Source organism: Gorilla gorilla, chromosome X (assembly GCF_029281585.2).
Source record: "Gorilla gorilla gorilla isolate KB3781 chromosome X, NHGRI_mGorGor1-v2.1_pri, whole genome shotgun sequence".
Classification (NCBI taxonomy): Eukaryota; Metazoa; Chordata; class Mammalia; order Primates; family Hominidae; genus Gorilla; species Gorilla gorilla.
Window position 1 is genome coordinate 155,201,038 of NC_073247.2, and position 14,616 is coordinate 155,215,653.

Here is a 14,616-nt window from a genome sequence, read left to right on the forward strand (position 1 = left end):
AGATACCCAAATGAGATGAAATCACAGCCTCATATAGATATATGCACTCTCATGTTCATTGTAGCATTATTCCCAATAGCCAAGATATGGAAACAGCTTAAAATGCCCATCAATGGATAAATGGATTTTAAAATTTGGTGTGTGTGTGTGTGTGTGTGTGTGTGTAGTTATACATAGTTATACAGAACTAAATATTATTCAGCCTTACAGTAAAGAGGTCTTGGCATTTGCCACAACATGGATGAACCTGGAGGACATCACAATAAGTTAATTAATCCAGACAGAAAGAAAAAGATTCGATGATCTCATATGTGGACTATATAAATAAGGGGCTCAAGTAGACAGAGGTAGAGAATGAAACATTGGAGGTGGGAGAAGAAATGGGGAGAAGTAGGTCAAAGGACACAAAATAGCAGATATGTAGGATGTAAAAGTATAGAGATCTAATGTACAGGGGGACTAAACCTGATGAAACTGTGTCATGAATTTTTGTTAAATAAGTAGATTTTAGCTGCTATTGTCACACACTTAAAAACTAAGAAGAGAGATATGCTAATCTGCTTCACCATAGTAACCATTTTACTTTATGTATCCTATAATATCATGTTGTAAACCTCAAATAGACACAGTAAGTTTTTTAAAAAATAAAAATAAAAAATGCATCACACTTCTATATACTAACACTGAACATGTGGAAATCAAAATTAAACACATGATACCATTTACAGTCACTCAAAAGAAAATGTAATACTAGGTATAAATTAAACAAAACATGGACCAGAAGGTGGTTACAAATATTAAATATCAAAATATCTCTCTAAAATTTACAAAATACAAAAATGTACCTGATAAATCCATTTACAAGGGAAGAACAGATTTTATATACATAGATACATCTTAAAAACAGGCCTGAGTGAAACATTAAATATTGACAATGCATACATAAATTGAAAACAAATGTCCACAAGCAATAAGAAATGTTTATTAACACTCATACAGAGAAAAGGATACACATCAAATGCATTACAATAATTGCCAATGTAGACAAGAGAAATAAAACTGGGTCGTGGAAATAAAGGAGAGTGAATGAATAAATAAACAGGAGAGGGTCTTGGAAATTAACACAAAGAATGTAACTCAGCCCTCTAAACTTGATGCCAAAACCACCCAATTGTATTCCCTTCAATAAAAACAGTATTTTTTTTCAAGGGAAGAATTCTTAATCATTGACATTCTATAGAAATGCAGGTGTATGGAAGTGGCAATAAAAATACCAACTTTTGTTTGTATCATTGGATTCAAATTCTCTGTAGACTATGCTTTCATTGATTGCCTGCGGTAGACAATGGCCACTCCCAGTGCCCCACACTTGGTAGGCTACTGCTCCACCTAGAGTTTCTTAACAAGGAAATGCCCTAGTATTGGGACCATGGCCTCCAAGCACCATTATTTTAGTGTGTGTGACATGATGTCTTACTTTATGTAGGGTGAGGTTTTTGATCCGTTTGAGGGGCTTCAGTTGCTCACAGCATTGGATGAGTCATAACCCATGCCACTATGACGTATGTGGCCTGGAGGTGGTGATTTTGATGTCTTCATTTTGGAAAGAGTGTCACTGTCACCTAAATACAATCCAGATCGTTTTATTTTGTTTTATTTTATTTAATTTTTGTTATTTTGGAAACAGAGCTTTGCTCTATCCCCCAGGCTGGAGTGCAGTAGCGTGATCTCGGCTCACTGCAACTTCCACCTCCTGGGTTCAAGCGATTCTCCTGCCTTGGCCTTCAAGTAGCTGGGATTACAGGTGCCTGACACCATGCCTGGCTAATTTTTATATATTTTTTAGTAGAGACAGGGGTTCACCATGTTGGCCCATGCTGGTCTCAAACTCCTGACCTCAGGTGACTGCCAGTCTCAGCCTCCCAAAGTGCTGGGATTAGAGGCATGAGCCACCGTGCCCAGCGAATACAGATCTTTTTGTACACCCTTCTACACAATCACATGCTCCAAGAAACACCATGTCCTTTTCTTCCTCTCCTGTAAGACAAAATTTTAAGAAGAAAATTTGTCTGAGGAATCAGTCCTCCCCCAGTCCTTATTTGCAATGTCTGGCTAACTGTCAACCTGTGGGTCTGTCTCCCAACCTACAGGACCTCATATCCCTCCCTTCTCAAATGCCTACCTCTTCCCTTCCCTTCCCCACCCCACACCATCAGACAACAGGCAGAGATAAACACAGTCATCAGCTCCTTAAACTTGATTTTATTGTAATCATCGCCATCAGTGGTGATGATTTGTCCAATTTGGTTTCTCCATGTGTGACTAGTCCTCCCCACTGTCCTGTGAAGATCCTTCAGATAAGCCTAGGTCTTCGTTCTCCTGTGAGGATCCTTCAGATGAGTCTAGATCTTTGTCCTCCTTTGAAGGTCCTTCAGATGGGCCTAGGTCTTCATCCTCATTTGAAGATCCTTCAGATAAGCCTAGGCCTTCGTCCTCCTCCTTTTGGATTGGATTGATGGAGTTCTCTCGGGACTGGTCTTTCTCCAGTTGATTTGGATTTATTTTCTTACCCTTTCTGAGGTAATACACAAATATTATTGGATATTCTGATGTTTTTGTCTTTTTCAAACTCTGTTCGGGGGCTAAGACTCTGTTTGGTACCTCTTGCATCTGGTAAGAAAATAGGGAGAGGCCAGAAAGACATTATTTTGGGTGAATAGGATAGAGACTAGATAGCAAGGGGGGCTTTATGAGAAGGAATGCAGTTTGAGGAAGGGGTGTGTGCCAGAGAAGAACAAGGTGAAATCATAGGGTAGGGATCTATGCAGAAGAAGAAGAGAGGCATGGGTAGAGTCACCTGTTAGTCCAAACTGCACGATTTTGTAAGTTTTTGCTATGTTGCAGACCTTGGTCAAAGTGAACCATTCCATGGGGGTTCAGGCCATGAGCAGCATCCTGCCTAACCACCTGACCACAAGGTGGACAAAGGCTCAGCTAAAGAAACATCCCTATCATAAGTCCTGTTCCCCTTATTCTCTCATCTTCTCCAGCCCTGGGCTAACCTCCAGATATTGATTAAACTCTCCATCTTATTTTTCCTTCATTCCCCTTTCCAGGCAGCTGCAAAGGAACACCACAATGATATTCCACTGGAAAAAGGGCCAAACCACCTGATCATAAGAACATCTTATCAATATCCTCCTGGGCAGCAAGCCATACTGCCCAGCTCCCTCCCACCCATACCTGTTAGTACCCCAGGCTATAAGCGGCAGTGGGCTCTGGCATTAAGCTGGTCCCCCACTTCCACAGGTGTCTGCAATATTCCTGTGTTGTTGTTTGAGATGCACTGTCTCTGTCTGTCTTTCTTTCACCCTCATCTTCCCTTCAAAACCTAACATTTTGGTGCCAAAACCCAGAACAGTGATTGGGTTCTAATGGGTAAGTTTTCTCTTGCAACCTAGAAAGCAGAAAGCAGCAAGCAGCACAAACTAGACCGGGGCCTACTTCCAGATCCTGAGTGGACTCTCTGTTCCCAGTCCTGTTTCCCCTATTCTCTCATCTTCTCCAGCCCTGGACTAACCTCCAGATATTGATCAAACTCTCCATCTTATTTTTCCTTCCTTCCCCTTCCCAAGCAGCTGCAACCAGGATCACCCCCATTGCTGGACATCACATCCAACACTGGGCTTCAATTCGTGGGTGAGTCTCCCTATTCTTCCTTTCTGGATTCCTTTCTATTTCTGCTTGTTCTCCAAAAAAATTCCAGTGCTGGGTGAGAGGTCTCCCCAGTCACCAGGTGACTGCAGCCTCCTTTCTCAGGGGACAGCCTCAGAACACTTGCCACTCTGGCCGCTCCGTCCTCTGGGGAGCATGAATAACTACGGGGCTGCCCCAACTCTCCAGGTCCCTTCTCCCAGGTGGAATCCAGTACTCACTTTCCTCTGGGGTATTCACTTCCCTCTGGAGAACTCACTCCCCTCTGGGGTATTCACTCCCTTCTGGGGTACTCACTTTCCCCAGAGTATTCATTCCCATCCAGAGTATTCACTCCCCTCTTCTAAAAAACAAAACATTCAACTTTCAAATTCAACATAATCTAAAAAATCTTTCTCCAACACAATGGTAAATGATCTGAAGTGCTTTGCTTATCTCCGCTCATGCCTCACTCGCTCTCCTGCCAATCTTGTTCACCTTTTCAAATCTTCCTCCTCAAGGAGAAACCCCCCAAAATGCCTCCTCCTCCAGACAAGCCTTCCTCCTCTAAATTTCAACCTGGACAACAAACCCCTTCCTCTGCCTCCTGCCCTCTCCCATTCCCTCCACCTTCTCCTTCGGATCCGGCTCCTCCACCCCCTTACTGTCACCCTCCATCCCCCTTCCTTCTCCACCTCAAACCAGGTCTCACGCCCAACCCTCTTTTGCCAAAAACCAGACACATGCCCAAAGGCCTTCCAAAGTCTTTCCCTTGCAGGAGGTTGCGAGGACTGAAGGCATAATCTGAATTCAAGTTCCCTAGCTGACTTCTCCCATATTGAAAAGAGACTTTGCTCCTTTTCAATGGATCCTACCTCCTTCCGCAAGGAATGTCTGTACTTCCCTAAATCTTATGACTTTACCTGGCATGACATATATGTCATCCTCTCCTCTACCCTCACCCTGAAGGACAGGGAACACATATTTACGGGTGCCCAGGCCCATGAGAACACCCTCCACCAACAAGATGCTGCTCATAACCCAATAGGGACACTCGCTGTCCCCAGAACTGACCTCAATCGGAATTATCAGGCAACTTCCGTAGACAGACAGAAACAAGCCCATATGATATCATGCCTTCTAGCTCGCATAAATAAAGTCGCCCCTGCTCTTTTCCTCTCCCGCCTTTTCAAAGGTCACAACTAAATATGCCACCTTAAGCCCTAATACCAATAAGGGCAAAATCGACCTCCATTTACACTTTATCTCCCAGTCAGCCCCAGACATTTGAAAAAAACTTAAAAAACTGGAGGATGGCCCTCAAACCTTCCAAAGAGACTTAATCAAAGTGGCCTTCAAGATCTATAAGATTAGAGAGGAAGAACCAAAAACCTCAAACCTAAAGAAGGACCAGGCTAAATACCAAATGCTGGTAGCTGCCACTCAACAGGGTTCCCAAGGCATACAGAATTCCTCAACTTGGCAACAGTCAACTCCAGGAGCCTGTTATAAGTGCATCCAACAGGGACACTGGGCAAACGCCTGGCCTAATCCCATGACACTCTGGAAGCCTTGCCCCATCTGTGATATCAAGCAACACTGGAAGTCAGACTGTGCTCATTGAAACTCTTCATCTAGCTTCACCACCTGTACCTGAAGACAGGTGGGGCCTAGAGTACACCACCCCTACTGCCATCACCACCTCGGAACCCAGGGTAATTCTGTCAGTCTCTAGTAAGTCCATGTCTTTCCTATTGGATACTCAATACGACAACTAGTTACTCGGTTTTACCAGAATATTCTAGACCCTTTTTCTGTTCTTCGATCTCTATTGTGAGAATCAATAAAATCCCCTCTAGGCACAGACTCGTCCTTTATTATGCAACCTATTCAACAGCCCCCTTCACCCACTCTTTCCTGGTTATCCCTCAGTCCCCTACCCCTATCTTGGGGTGGGACATATTAAGTAAATCCCAGGCCTCCATGCAATGCGGCTCCTACGATTCTACCCCTTTGATATTACTCTGACACCGAAATGCTTCCGTCTCCCCCCACTCATCCTCACTATTTACCCTGTTACCTTCTGTTAATTCTAAACTTTGGAATGTTTCTAAACCCACAATAGCCACACATCACATCCCAGTTAAAATAACCTTTCAAAACTCCTCCATTTTCTTTTTTCAGTCTCAATATCCCCTTAATGCAGCCGTGCTTAGGGGCCTCAAACCTATTATTTGTAAACTTTAACAAGCTCATATTCTCAAGCCTGTTAACTCTCCCCACAACACCCCTATTCTGGCTTTCCAAAAGACAGACGGGACTTACCCCTTTGTCCAGGATCTCCAAGTTGTTGACCAGGCAGTGGTACCAATACATCTAGTGGTCCTCAACCAATATGCTCTACTCTCCCATATTCCTAAATCTACTACACACTCCTCTGTATTGGAACTGAAAGATGCCTATTTCACCATTCCCTTAAACCGGCTTACAGAAGTCTTTTTGCTTTAACTTGGTCAAGTCCTAATACTCACATGTGCACCCAACTAGCGTGGACTGTACTCTTACAGGGGTTCCAGGATAGCCCCCACCTATTCAGACTTGTCCTCATCAAGGACCTAGGTGAACTTTCCCTTGCTGCCAGCACCCTCCTGCAATATGTCAAACTCCTTCTCTGTAGCCCCTTCCTTAACCTGTCCATCCAACACACCACTTAGGTTTTAAACTTCCTCCATAATAAAGGAAATCTCAGGTAGCCCAAACCAAAGTTTGGACCTAGCCCACAATATTTCAGGTAGCCCAAACCAAAGTTACTTACCTTGGGTTTGTCCTAACCCCTAATTCTCAAGCCATCCCAACCCAATGAAAGGAGCTAATTTGGGGCATGCCCCTTCCTCACACAAAAAAGTACCTTCTCTCCTTCTCGGGCCTTGTGGGTTACTTCTGGCTGTCAGTTCCCAATTTTGACTTGCTGGCCAAGCCACTATACAGGGCCTCACATGGGCCCATCCTAAAACCCCTAAACCCAGCTTGCCCCATCAACTCCCACTTAAAAACTTAAAAATGCCCTTTTAATGGCCCTGGCACCGGGACTGCCCAACTTCACCAAGCCCGTTACTTTGTATGTACATTCTGACCAGGGCCTTGCCCTTGGACTACTCTGCCAAACATACGGCGACGCCACACAAGCCACTGCGCGCCTCTCAAAACAACTGGACTCTGTTGTTTTGTGTGACCAAGGCTGGTCACTCTGACTAAAAATCTTGGGTGTGGCCACATCGCTGGCCTTAGAGGCACGGAAACTCCCTCTTTACCAACACACTACTATTGCATCTTCCCATTACCTACAGGACCTCATAAACCATCAATCCCTTCTATCCCTCCCACCATCCTGCTTATAACAGGTACACGCCTTATTCCTAGGTAACCCTCTAATCACCTTCCAGAGATATAAAACTCTCAACCCAGCCACCCTCCTCCCTGTAAACACTTCCGATTCTAGGCTCTCTCACTCCTGTCTGGACCTCTTAGACTCCCTCTCCTCCTCCTTCCAACACATTTCACATGCCCCTTTGCAGGGAACACATACACGGTTAGTTAATGGAAGCTCTTTTAGGGAGCCATGTCCAGCAGCTGGCTATTCCATCATTGCTGAAAATAAACTCCTAGAATCCAATGCTCTACCACCCCATGCTACCTCTCAACAGCCTAAGCTAGTTGCCCTAACCAGGGCCCCCACCCTAGCAAAGGGAAAGAGGGTCAACATTTACACCCATTCCAAATATGCATACCATGTCCTACAGTCTCAAGCCTTCATCTGGCAGGAACAGGATTTCCTAACTACAAAAGGAACCCCCATAAGAAATGGCAAACTTATACATAAGCTGCTGGGGGTAGATAAACTACCACTAAAGGCCACCATTATCCATTGCAAGGGGTGCCGAAAGTCTAAAGATGCCATAACCAAGAGAAACCTTTCAACAAATTTGGCAGCCTGGCAGGCAGCCCTTAAAACCCCATCGTTATTGCTCATTTTTTCCTGTATATACCCAGAAGGAATGAACCCCACTTGCCCGGGCTGGTGCCATTCAGGAAAAAATTGTTTGATCTCAGTGATAAAAGTGTCTTGTCCAAGTTTAAAAAACCTTCTGTACTTTCATATGTGCACAACCATTTCCATGCTGCTTACTGCCCCTACTCTAGCTTTTAGAAAATTATATACATTCTTCTGCCACGGCTGCCAATCTGAAATATATTCCTAAGGCATGTTCCCTTTGCACTCAAACTTCCCCTCAGGAAGCTATCAAACCACCTCCTTTCCAACACACAAGGTCTGAGGACACTTACCAGGGCAGGACTAGCAAATCAACATCACTCACATGTCCCCCAGAAAGTGATTCCTATACCTTCTGACAATAGTAGATACATTCTCTAAAAGCTTTTCCCCCCGCCACCGAAAAGGCACACACCATCGCTTCTATTCTCTCCACCCATATTATCCACCGGTTTAAACTCCCCTCTTGCATCCAGTCAGACAACGGGCCAATTTGTTTCACAGTTTAACCAACAGCTGGTAAAGGCTGTAAACATTAAATTGGCTTTGCATATTCCTTACCACCCCGAATCTTCAGGGAAACTTTTTTTGAAAACAGCAACTGACCAATCTTCCCTAAAGGTTAAAATGGCCTGGACTTTACTTCTCCCATTGTTCCTCATGCATTTATGAGTCATTTCCCAAAAGCTCCTCAGTTTAAGCCCATTTAAACTCATGTACAAATGCCCTTTTATCCTCCAGAATCTCCCTGTATTTTCCCCGCATTCTATATGGAATACTTGGCCGGCGTTACACCTCACCCAAAGTCTAATAAGACAGTACACAAATGCTTACTTGACCCAGCCTGAAAGTCCATCCTCAAAACACTCCTCCCTGTCCCTACAACCAGGGGACTGGGTCTGAATCACAGACTCCTCCTCCCATCTCCAACCTAAGTGGAAATGTTCTCACCAGGTTATCCTAACTACTCCGACTGGGGCAAAGCTAACATCCTTTCCACACTGAATACATCATTCCAAACTAAAAAGAGCACCAGAACCACATCTAGAAATTTCCTCACCCCCATATTATTCTCCTTCCCTGACAGGACCAACCTCACTGTACTTAACAAGAATTCCAGAAGTTGCCAATCCAGAACACCTTAGTCCATAACACTCTCTGTCTCCAATTTCCAATCTTTTATCTCCTACTTTATTTCAGATCTTTCCTGGCTTCCCTTCCCCATGTCCCTGAATAGTCCATGCCAATTCGTCACACTAATCCAGGAGGTATGACTGCAGGGCACCTTCCAAAATTTCACTCCTACTCAAATCTCCTCTTTCTTCTTTTGTCCTCTTTGTCTGTGGGATACTCTAAGTCCCCACCCCCAACCTCTGACAGTTGAGCCCCCTTCATCAGCCTCACACATTTCCTCTTAAATCAGTCACACTCCCCTCTTCCTTCCAACTGTTAAATTTGTTTGTCCACACAAATCCAGCAATTCACAGCCCTTCCTGTCAACCTGGCCACATGAACTCCGTCCAAAATAAACCTGCATCTCACCTACTTGACCAGTTCATTCCCAAACCTGTTTATAATTTTGATCAGCTAAACTCTTTTTCCCCCAATCCATCAAATCCACCCACACCGTCACACACAGGGCTGTCACCCTCCTTCGCCTCATAGCCTCTTAACTGAATATGTTACGAACGGATTCCATAAAACACCTTTTACCAACCCCTCCCCTCTTGGCTGGAGCCGCTCTTCATGTATCCAACTCAAGGGCGCTCCCTGGAAAACATGCACAAACAATTCCCTCAACTGCAACCTGTATCCTTCTGCCCTGTCAGGACTGCAACGGCTATTAGTTACAAAAACCCATTTAACTCTCTCTCTCCAAAACCAAACAGCCTCCATCTCCTCCACCACCAACATTTCCTATCAGGCCCTTAGAGGGGCTACCCTTGCTGGCAGGTATTCAACTTGGAAGAATATAAAAGTTAAAACAAAGGGTTTGTGCAGAATTCAACCCCCACCTTCTCATGGCTTGCCACCATAACCTACAACTTTTGTCTGTCCACCCCCAGTGTCTTCTTCTTTTGTGCCACAAACTCTTATCTCTGCCTACTGGCCAAATGGTCAGGAACATACACCCTTGTGTTTCAGTCTAAACATTAACATTTTGCCTAACAAGCAGACCATCCAGGTTCCTTTAGTAGCTTCTGTCTCATCTTTCTCCACACACACTAAGCAGGCTGTACATCTCATTCTAGTGTTAGCAGAAGCAAACATCTCTGCTGCAGTCAGCACTGGGATAGCAGGCGGCCCCTTTCTTAGGACCCTTGATTTTCCTCCTCTTAATACTACAATTGGCCCATGTATACTAACCTTCATATCCTGCTTTATCTCCCGAAGGCTAAACTCCCCTGTCCAGGCAGCCACCCAGCAACACATTGATACCATCCTTCTCCTCTGCCAAGTCCGGTACCAGTGCCTCCAGGAAAACAACTCTGAAGTCCGACACCCCCTGCTTCAAAACCCAAACCGTGATTACAGCTCCCCTATTCAGCAGGAAGCAGCCAGATAATCAACAATGCCCCTCTTCCTTTTATACTAAAGTAGAAGGCAAGAATGTGAGTCCAAACCACCATTTTGTAAGCACCCTGCTATTTTGCAGACCTTGGTCAAAGTGAAACATTCCACGGGGGTTCAGGCCATGAGAAAAATCTTGCCTAAGCGTTGTAACACAAGGCGGACACAGGTCCAACTAAAGAAACTTTCCTATGGTATCTTGCTGGGCAAAGTTCCAAGAAACACCACAATGACATCCCACTGGAAAAAGGACCAAACAGCCTGATCATAAAAACATCTTATCAATATCCTGCCAGGCAGCAAGCCATACTGCCCAGGCCCCTCCCGCCCATACCTATAAGCACCCCAGCCTGTAAGCAGTGGTGGGCTCTGGCATTAAGTGGGTCCCCCACTTCCACAGGTGTCTGCAATATTCCTGTGTTGTTGTTTGAGCCGCCCCCGCTCTGTGTGTCTTTCTTTCACCCTCACCTTCCTTTCAAAACCTAACAATCTTACCTCATCATTTTCATTGTTGGATGCACAGGGGCTCTTTGTCTTCTCCCCATTGGTGCTGGAAGTTGGCTGTTCCGTGATTCTGGTTGGTTGTAGAATGTCTATAGTAGGCTCTTGTAGACTGCAGACTTCCACAGCTATGTTGAAGCTTCCCAGTGGGATGTCCCAGAGCTCTCGCCCTCCCTATATATACCCTCCTGATGACAAGGCAAAGCCACACCCTTGAGCTGTGTTTGATCATACAGGCAGTGTCCCAGCCAATGGCAGTCCTAAGGTGGCTTTGACATCACAAAGCACCACTGCTGACCACTCCCTGGGCTTGTGGGGGAGGGGTGACAGGGATGTAGAGGAAACCAAATGCTGTTGTTGTTTCAGCATCCCCTGAAGATGCATCCCAAACTGATCTGCTGCCGCTCCTCATTTCTCCATGTTTAATGTTCATGGTTCCCATGGAAGCGAGAGGATGATTCCTTCAAGCCCTTCCCCACAGTCATTCCTATGAAGTCATTCATTCATTCTTTTGTCTTCCAGCCCTCACCATGACTTAGTATTTTAGATGTCTCACCTCAAATCCCTCCAAGCTAGTGTGGCTACATTTAATTATTAGTTATTAATTACTAGTTACATTTAATAATTAATAATTAATTATCCCATTTCCCTCCTACAGTTCCTTCATATGCACCTTGAAGACCATTTACTTTTAGGCTATTGTCAGGCAAATTTCAACCCATGTTATTTTACCCAATGTCCATGTAGTTCTTTTAAATTTCCTATTTCCAATCTGCAATAATGGCCTTCAGTCTGTCAAAATTTTAGTGAATAAACATTCTTTACCGTGTATCCTAGTCTTGTTTCAAATGAGGGGTGTATGTTCATAGTAAATGTACTCTCCCAACATGAATTCTGCCAGTATGTGGGTGGGGGAAGGAGTGGATATTCAATTGCTGGAAGTTGTTTTCAGTGTTTACATGCAGGATGCTACAATCTAAGACCCACATGTGCACCAGTATGGGCATAGTTATACTTCGTACTGGAGACTGTGTCCAGTGCAAAAAAAAATGCATTCAGTTTGGAAGGGGAGAAGTAAAAGTGTCTTTTGTGAAAGACTACATGAAAGTATATGTAGAAAAGTCAATCTATAAAAAAGCTTCTACAATAATTGAGGTTAGCAAGATTGCAGAGTAAGAGATCAATACACAAATCAATTGTATGTTTATATATTAGAAGTTTATATATTAGAAGAGGCAGTGTTTCAGCTAGTGGTAGTCCTAGGGTGGACTGGAAGTTAATTTCAACAAATGAAAGTTGAAACTAAGAACAGTGCAATTTAAAATATCACTAAAAATATTAAAGGCTTAGGGATAAATCTGACCAAAGATGTAAATGACTTGTACACTTAAAACTACAAAAAAATTGCAATGATAAGTTAATGACATAAAAAATCCAGATGTATACTTTGATTTTTGGTTGGAAGATTCAATATTGTAAAGTGGCAGTTATTCCAAATTCATCTGTAAGTTCAACTCAATTCTAATCAAAATTCTAAAAAGGATTTTTAATAGAAATTGACAAGATAATTATAATATTCATATGGAAATGTAAAGTGCCTAGAACAGCCAAAAGAAAAGTGTTGAATCTTAAAAAGCCCTGGATTGCATCACTGTCAATGTTCTAGTTTTGATAGTGTAATGTGGTAGCGTACTGAAGATTTTACCATTAGGAGAGTCTGGTTGAAGGGTACATAAGGCCTCCATGTACATATCTTTGAAACTTCTTGTGAACTTATAATTGTTTCAAAATAAAAAGCTGAAAATGTTTTAAAAGAGAATAAGAGAGAGGGCCAAAGATAAAGAAGGCATGGCCGTAGATTCCTCCCATAGGTTGACACTTGTCCATTCTCTATAGGAAGTCACAAAACGCAATAATGGAAAAAAAAAATTTAAAAATAGAACAAAAGTGAAGTAGACCCTGGATTTTTGTTCCAGTGTTCGTCAAGCTCACATATCTTTACTTCATACACCATAAAATCAATAAAAGCCTAGCAAAATACTCTGCTGACCTCCAGAAACAAATAATTTATAGCACTCCCATGACTGCCATCTAAACACTAACAAACCAAGCGAACCTTGTATACATTTTTTTCTTAGTGAATTCCAGATGTTGTCTACAGATTAACAACTCCATTTAGTAAATTCTTACAAACTAACATCTAAGTATTTATTTTTTTTGGACTTTTGCCTGCAATTAACAGTGAGAACATCACACTGTCATGTCATAACAAACAAAACAAAACAAAACAAAACAAAACAAGCAAGAACCAACAGCCATGCCGCATCAAATAGGGTAGGTCAAAAATTGATTAAAATTGCTGAAAATAACAGCTTTCAATTACCTTATTACCTTTTATGATTGTTTTCTAAATTTGTTTACAAAAAATATTTTCATGGGTATATCACTATCCAGTGAAAATTCATCAAAATGTTAGGAACACATTCAGTGGCATATTTCTATTGAAAGATTACAACTTACTTTATAAAATAACTCCTATTGAAAAACTTAGTGATTATGTTATATTTTCCACTAAAATGAATAATAAAGAATTAAAGGTCATCAGTGTACGATGAGTTCATTGTATTGATTTTTTTAAAATTTCTGATGTGTTCAGTTTTTAAGAATATTCTTCTTTTTCATATCAGGTTGAGGAACTACTCAAAGTGACTCTCCCATGTCATGCTGTAAGTCAGAGATGGACCCAGGGTCAGAACCAGGGACTCCTTTAAACCTTTTCACCTCTTGTTTTTGAGCCTTTGTACAAGTGATATTACAGACTGACATTAGTTTAGTTATAATAATAACCCTCAACTACATTCTTAATGATTTTTGTTACAATTTTTATCTAAGGTAGGTTTAAACACCACACAAAGTACCAGACACAGGATAGGATCTGCTTGGGATTTGCAGCACTCCGTGGCCACAAAGAGCAAGGTGTTAGAAGCCAACCGTATATTTCCCTCTGGAGCACAGACAGTTGAAAAGCAATCATTGAGAAAGAGTTGAGTATGAAAGAGGAATACATCCTACTACTGGCTTTACGTGTGACTGAATGAGTGGCTTTGAAAAATACCAGCACGATTACCTCCACTGCAACCACCACTACCTCTACACTAATATTAATACGACTACTAGCCATAGATTCTATACACCAAGAACCTACTATATGTCAGGCTCTGCTCCAAGCACATAGTATCTAGGTCAAACAGATGATACATCCAAAATAGGATATTTGACAAATATTTGTCTGCAAAGGGACCATTTATAAACAGGTAGATGCAGGGGGAACATCAGGGATTGTGCTAGTAGCAGCTGCCATCACTCCAAACCCAAAGGAATGAGAGCAGGGAGGAAGTGGTTACTAGAATCTGGAAAAATCAATAACATGAGAAAATTGCTGTCTTCAGAAGTAGAGTGACCTCCACCAAGAGACTCATCCAGCTCGAGGTGACTCACAGGGATGGAGCCAGGAGAATAGGCCCACAGCCCTCACTCTCCTTCCTTTCTCCCTCCCACCTCCAACTCTCCTTGGGGCTTTTCATTAGCCAAACCCGGTGGACACCAGAGAGTCCAGGAGCCTATTGAGAGAATCCTTCCTAAATAGCCTCTCAGGACAGCACAGGTGAAGAATGGTGGTGAGTGGATCTGGAAAGGCAGAGGGAAGATGTTCAGCAGAGATGCAATACTCACAGCAGTCCCAGGAGGTAGATATCATCATGGGGGTCTGATTTACTGATAAGGAAATTGAGGCTCAGAGA

General features: G+C 43.0%; 1 protein-coding gene across 1 annotated transcript; it reads right to left on the minus strand.

Moving 5' to 3' along the window:
- Positions 1-2,242: 2,242 nt before the first annotated feature.
- Positions 2,243-11,249, minus strand: LOC101140413 (sperm protein associated with the nucleus on the X chromosome N3). Its single transcript, XM_019019116.3, has 3 exons — positions 11,115-11,249; positions 10,811-10,990; positions 2,243-2,670 (listed from the first exon to the last, which is right to left on the minus strand). Exons 1-3 carry the CDS (start codon positions 11,247-11,249, stop codon positions 2,323-2,325), a joined length of 663 nt encoding a protein of 220 aa, XP_018874661.2. The 3' UTR covers positions 2,243-2,322.
- Positions 11,250-14,616: the final 3,367 nt, after the last annotated feature.